Below are 6,890 nucleotides of genomic sequence, written 5' to 3'. Positions count from 1 at the left end.
TATTTTTGAGCCTAAATATTTTTCTCAAAGCCTTGTGTAGGTGACTGGTTAAGTTACACATCTTCTGTCAACTTACTTTTCCATTAGTTGATGTAAGATCATAGGATTTCCCGTCGACACACACCACTGCTTTGATGCTCTTATCAGTCCGGGACGCTGCCTCATCGCTCCCCCAGACCTTGAGAAGCAGGTCACACAGCTGCTTCTTGTTGACCTCATTGCCAAGGAATGACTTGAAGTCATAGGGCTTCCAGGTGTTTGGACCATCAATGATATACTTCTCAGTACAGCCACGCCTGAGCCTCTCCTGGGCTTTGATGGAATCTGGCTGGTAGCAGGTTGGTGGGAGGTTGGACATCATGTGGAAGAGGGCATTGCCATCCTGTATGTAGAGCGCATCCTTGGGGTAGGGTACTTCTTCATCCCTGTCCTTCAGCAGGTGGTGCAGGATAGTGGCCTTGTTAGTTTTGGCAAAATAGCCATCAGGAGAGCCAAGGGCATGCGGAACCAGCGAGAGGGGATACCGCAAGAGTTCCTCAAGGTTGATGGGCGTCTCCATAATCTGCGACTTCACAAGATAGACAGACAGACAGACAGACAGACAGACAGATAGATAGATAGATAGATTACTTTAGTAATCCCCAAGGGGAAATTTAAAATGTCACAAGCAGCAGCAAAGGGAAGAAACACATGACGATGGAGAGAAAAACAACACAAATCATGGGACACAGAAGTAAAATACATAAAAACACACACAGTGATAATAGATAATAAATATGTTGATAAAAGGTGCGTGAAAAAGGTTAAAAGTGTTAAAAAAAAAAAGTGTTAAAAAGTGCTGGGTTCAGGGTGCTTATGGTGAATGAGTCAGAAGGAGGAGTTGTACATCTGTTGTACAACTTCTCTTCCTTGTACAAGCAGCTGAAAGGCATACATATACTTACAGTGTTGTCCTATCCATGGAAAACAGTTATTTAATATAAAATGATTTTCAGGCAGGGTCACTTTTCATGTAATACTGAGATTTGCATGTCTTGTTAAGTGCATGCAGAAAGAGTGTCATCTCAGCGTGATCGGAAACAGTAATATTTCCTATTTTACAGAAGAAAGAAGACAATGAAATAAACAGCTCTTGTGTACAGAGGGGGAGGAAGTGATTAAAATGTATAACATCTTTCCTCTCGTGCTTTTTTTCCCACCTTTGTTCATCTGTTTCTGTAATTTGTTATGCTCTTTTTGTGGTTTATAAAAACTTCAAATTAAATGCGAACTGAGTTTCGTGACTATATCAGACAAGCTTATATGTATAACAAGTAGGCGCACAAAAATGCATACATACATTTTTGTGTGATGACAGTACAAACCATAAGATGCCACAATAAAAATAAAAATAAATAAATAAATAAATAAAAAAATCCTGCTCAGTGGGAGGACTCAGACTCAAAGTGAAACCAAACAGGATGCTTTAAAAGTGTGTGACAGAGGCTCTTATCCTCACATGCCTTGTGGCTGTAGCTGCTGACAGGGGAACCAGGCTTGTCACTGAGTAATCAGCACACGTCCAGTGCGAGAGACTCTCACCGGCTACCACCAGCGACACCAACAAGCAATGGCTCCCCGCTGTGATGCAAAGCTCCTCTTCTGCGTCCTCGTCATCGCCTGCTGCTGCTACACAGGTGAGCTCCCTCCAGTCACATCTCATGTCCTTATCGTGTATCTCTCCTGTAGGCATTAGTGCTGCAGATGATCAGTTACTGAGTCAAATTACTGCTGATAGAAATGGGTGTAAATTGCAGCATGGAGGAAAAAGAAGGAATTCTGCTGCTTTAATAAAAAAAAAAACTTTCAAAATACTGTATTTAGAATTGATATGCAAGAATACACATAAACACATCTGTGAATTTTTGCATAACTGGAGTGAATTTAGCTTTTGGTGCTTGTGTTTTTTTTTTTGTTTTTTGTTTTTTTTAACCGCTTTGTCTATCTAAGCCTTGAAATTCACTTAAATTGATCTGTTTAATATTAAAATCCATGCAGCTGTGGCACACCATGCCGTTAAATAAGTTGCTGTAGCTGAGCATCCGTGCAAAAGCTGGCCAGACATGCAGTCGCTTCCTTTGTAATTACAATTAATGACAGACAGATTGGCAGAAAAAGACGCAAATTACCTCGGCCCTACTTTCATAATCCTATGCCACCAGACAAAACTTGACTGAAAGCAAGCACAAACAAGGTGTGTGTGCAGGTCCATTGTTTGTGTGTGTCTGTGTTTGTGTGTGCTAGTGTGGGTGAGAGAGCCAGACAGACAGTGAGAGAGAAAGAGAGAGAACTGATAGCCAAGAGTAAACATAGCTGCATTTCCCCTATCCTGCCCTGTTGCATAGTAAAGTAAAAGGTTAACTCGAGCCAAGCTTGGCTAAGCTCACTGGGACTAATACACTGGCTCATAATGAACCGATTACATAAATACCAATGATTTTCATTGGATACAGAAGGTTTTTAATAGAGATATTTATTTACTATTTATTTACTAACAGACTGTAAGACATGGTTTGTCTATTAAATCCCTCAAGTTGTTCAATAAATATCGAACCCAATGAGGACCTACAGAAATTTCAGACGGTGCTTGGTCTTTTCGGTTTCTGTTGTCCCTCATCCTCTACTGACACACACTGAATTTCTGACTGAGTTGCGTAACACGACAGCTCCTCTGCAGCTGCAGAAACTGTCTCTGCCCCAGAGATGACCATGTTGTGTTTTTGCTTTAAAACCAAAGTGGATTTGAACGCTTGCTGTTCTGTGGCAGCATGCCAGATTTCAAGTTCTGAATTCCCAGAAGAAACCAATTCGTCATCCAAGCGTGTGTTCACAATCACACATAAGTACAAACAAAAAGTGATACTGTATACAAAGTTTGTGTTTTGCAGGGCTGAGTTGTTGTCTTTTCGACTGTTTTCTTATTGTATGGTATATTTGTGATGACTTTTTATGTGATTTACTGTGTTTTCATTTATTAAGATTTTGTTGTTAGATAGATAGATAGATAGATAGATAGATAGATAGATAGATAGATAGGTATACTTTATTGATCCCAGACTGGGAAATTGTCTTATTGTTTTTTGTTTTGTTTTTTTTTACAGACATTTCTTATTGTCTTTTATTTAAAGACAATAGATCTTCATAATGCATATACACATACAAACATACATGCAATTAAAATCAGCCATATCCTCCCCATTCCCAATGTTTGGCTTCTGAGGGACGGTCCAAAATCCAGGAACCAAACAAAATACACACATTCTTGAATGAAACATTCAATGTTCATAGCACATTCAATGTGATAAGAAACAAACAAAATTGTGTTTGTGAAATCATGTCTTTCCCCTGTCTGCAAGTTGAGCTTTTCATTATGAGAATAAAACCTTTTCAGATGGAACTGAACTAGGAGGATTTGCCATGAAATCCTTTTGACTGACCAGGTTTGAACTGGACTGAACTGAACTGATGTCCTTTGTGTCTCTCAGTGACCGAGGGCCAGATGGTTGTCGACTGCTGCCTGAGGACCAGTGAAACTGCCATTGACAAAAGACTGGTCAGAGACTACAAGCGCCAGGTCCTTGGACAAGGCTGCTCGATTGAGGCTGTGATGTATGTTTATTGTTGCTAAACTGAAATGGAAAATATGATGTTACTGCTTAAGGGCAATCTGGAGTATGTACATTTATGCATATATATATATATATATATATGTTTTAAGTCCTGCTTGAACCTGCGAATGTGACTCTCACGCTCACTCTGATGATGCTGTTTCCTTATAGTTTTGAGACCAGAAAGGGCATACATCTCTGCGCCCCCACCAACAGGCAGTGGGTTGATGAGCTCATGAAACATGTGGATGACCTCAAGGTTTTCTGCCAGAAAAGGAAGAACAAGGTACTTTTCCGTCAATGAATCCATCGCTCTGGCCCTCGAAAGGGCGGCATGTGAAATGTTAGATGTGACCTTACGATACACAACAATACGATACAATACAATACACTATGATACTAAACAATACGATATGGTGCGACATTATACTTCACAATACCATATGATACATTACAATACAATACAATACAATACAGTACAATACATTACAATTTGATACGATACAGTACACTACGATATGATATGATATGATACAATATGATACACTACGATACTACGCAATGCAATACGATATGATACGATACACTACAATATGATACAATAAAATATGATACACTACGATACAATACAATGCGATATGTTGCGATACGCTATGATATGACACAATGTGACACAATACGATACAGTACACTACAATATGATATGATACTCTGTCACACAATACGATATGATACACTACGATATGGTACGATATAATATCACACAATACACTAAGATATGATACAATATATATTATATAAACTTTGTCAAACACACAATATGACCATTTTATGACCATCAATCATTAGGCTCCAATGGTAAATTCAAAACACGTGATCCACAGAGCAACGCTTGAGTCAAAGAAATTAGCTCATTTACTTGTCGTTCCCCACAATCTTCTTCAAACAATTTTTTTTTTTTGTTTTGCATAGTTGTAGAAGCAGTTTCAGCTCACACTGTGATAAATGCAATATCGTGACACTTGCTGTCATGTTGCCCTGCAAATATCAGCATACGGCATACAGCAAAAAAAAAAAAGAAAGAAAGAAAGAAAAAAAAAAAACTTCCTCATGAAATTAAACTCTAGACATGAAGATGTAGACTTTTGAAAGGAGCAGGGAGTTACGTTTGCAGATATCGTTTGCAGTTTGCATGGTGAGACGGATTAGTCATAGATGTGGTCTGATGATTGTCTGAAACTTAACCAGAGCCAGAGGCTGTTTTCAGATACAGTCACTGAATTGAGAAACCACAAAAGCTAACATTGGCTTTGACTCTTGAGGCTGTTGGACACAAGCCAACGGGTGAAAGTATTAATTGATTCACCTCATTCATCTTTCACCCGTAGCAGCAGCCTGGTGACAGCATAATCTTTAAACACACACCACGTATTGCCAATTGTGTGCAGTGGTGCAAAAACTAATGCAGTTCATACTTCAAGTGTCTTGTATTCAGTGAGTATTCAAAGATACAAGTAAAGTGTAGAAAAAGAAGCTCCTCAGCACGAGTCTGCTGTCCTAAAGCAAACAAACAAATCAGCCTCATGTGTATTTCTGAGCAGCTCTAGATCACTGTCAGGCTTTCTGAATGGCAATCAAGAACTAACCTACCAAAGCATAATATATTAAAAAAAAAAGAACGAAATGAAAAAATGCAATAGAATAAGTCATTTTGACAACAGACACAGGTAAAATTTTGATACAAAAACAAACAAACAAAAAAAAACAACCAAAGTGTTTTCTAAAACTGATATAAACTTGGTCACTTATGCCGGGTGCTCACTTTTGTTGTGGTGGCACTGGGGGGCGCCGTGCCAGCTCCATATACAAATTTTAAGCATAAATCTAATCTAATTAATTATGATAAATTGGTATGATGATCATAAACAAATGAAAACATGGTTGAAAAGTGGTATTGTAGGGTAATGTTTCTCAAAATTAAGACTGCATTTCCCAGAAACCTCTGCTGCTTTCTGTCACAAATAGGACGTTACTACTACTTTGTGAATCCGTCTCACTTCCTGGCGTTTGTTCTGAAGAGCTAGAGGAAGGATAGAAAGTGATAAGAGCTTTAATAAAAGCAAATATGCATTCAGGTGAAGGGCAACCCCTCCTGTTGTTTTGTGCCATAAAGCAGTTTCGTTTTGTGCTGTAAAGCAGAGCCGCTGGCTTTCCAGGAAACCCAACACGGTGACTAACGGCTCAAAATGAATGTGGTCATGATTCACTGCCACCTTTAGAGGAGCGTGTCTTCCCTTACATAGGAGCCTCGGTCTGAAGCACTGACTGACGTTAGTTTCTGATTTGCATGTCTGTGTGTTTCCAGGGCAATCGCTGCAAGGGACTGAAGCCAAAGTAAATTGAAATTGATCTTCATCCCTTCCTCGCTGCGTTGCCATGGCTACAAAATTGAAGAACCCTGCGCCTGGGAAAGGAGGGGATGGATCAAACAAGAACACAAAGTCGTGACTCCAACTCCTGTTAAAGCAGTCTCAGTTTTTGATATTGTTTGGCCAAAGATGCTATGTTAATTGGAAGATCTGATTAATTATACTGAAATATTTTTGTACTCTTTGTTGAATTTTGTGTTGCAGATTTTTTTAGCTATGTGAATGGTAGTGGCAAATAGTATTGTTCATTTTAATTTGTTAGTGTTTGTGAAACTAACTCAACTCAGGCAGCAGAAATTCTTCTTTTTTTTACATGGGTTTCTTTGATTGTTCTCTCCTTTTCAAATAAAGATTGTTTCCCAGCTCTGGTTGTATTTATCATTGTTTGTTAATGAAATTCATATTAGGTTTGAGAACATGCCAGTTTTGTACTTAGAGTCGAAAAGGTATAATTGCACGGTTTGTTTCCTTTGGTCCAAACCGTTTAGATTCTCAATCACAACTAAACAAGGACGTGTCCACAAAAGTTGAGATGAATCTGATTGCCATCCCTTAAACTTTAGCAAAGGATAATGGACTTGCCTGTGCTCTTTACCATACTTTACTATGTCTGCTCGACCAGGTAGGGACACAGGAGGAAACAGTCGAATATGAGCATCAGTCAAAGGAACAACACACACACTCATACAGGGGCTCTGTCCTGCAGTTTGCACATTTTCAGGCATCTTAGTTTGCCAAAGCAGACTGAGCTAAAGGAGGAGGTGCTCCAGAGTGTAAGCCACTTCAAATAGACCTGGTGGTAACCACAGGATGT

At 39.1% G+C, this 6,890-nt stretch overlaps 1 protein-coding gene across 1 annotated transcript; it reads left to right on the top strand.

Annotated features, from left to right (window-relative positions):
• The first annotated feature begins 382 nt into the window (after positions 1 to 382).
• Positions 383 to 6,440, top strand: LOC115365508 (C-C motif chemokine 19-like). Its single transcript, XM_030060549.1, has 5 exons — positions 383 to 406; positions 1,516 to 1,676; positions 3,525 to 3,648; positions 3,819 to 3,933; positions 6,013 to 6,440. The coding sequence occupies exons 2-5, from the start codon at positions 1,610 to 1,612 to the stop codon at positions 6,043 to 6,045; spliced, it is 339 nt and encodes a 112-aa protein (XP_029916409.1). The 5' UTR covers positions 383 to 406; positions 1,516 to 1,609; the 3' UTR covers positions 6,046 to 6,440.
• The last annotated feature ends 450 nt before the right edge of the window (positions 6,441 to 6,890 follow it).

This window comes from Myripristis murdjan, chromosome 9 (genome assembly GCF_902150065.1).
Source record: "Myripristis murdjan chromosome 9, fMyrMur1.1, whole genome shotgun sequence".
Taxonomy (NCBI): Eukaryota; Metazoa; Chordata; class Actinopteri; order Holocentriformes; family Holocentridae; genus Myripristis; species Myripristis murdjan.
The sequence above is the reverse complement of the archived record's forward strand: the minus strand, read 5'-3'. Positions and strand labels throughout refer to the sequence as shown.

Coding starts and splice junctions, on each gene's coding strand:
- LOC115365508 (XM_030060549.1), top strand. CDS start 1,610: ATGGCTCCCCGCTGTGATGCAAAGCTCCTCTTCTGCGTCCTCGTCATC. Junction 3,649..3,818: donor TGCTCGATTGAGGCTGTGAT/GTATGTTTATTG, acceptor GTTTCCTTATAG/TTTTGAGACCAGAAAGGGCA. Junction 3,934..6,012: donor GCCAGAAAAGGAAGAACAAG/GTACTTTTCCGT, acceptor GTGTGTTTCCAG/GGCAATCGCTGCAAGGGACT.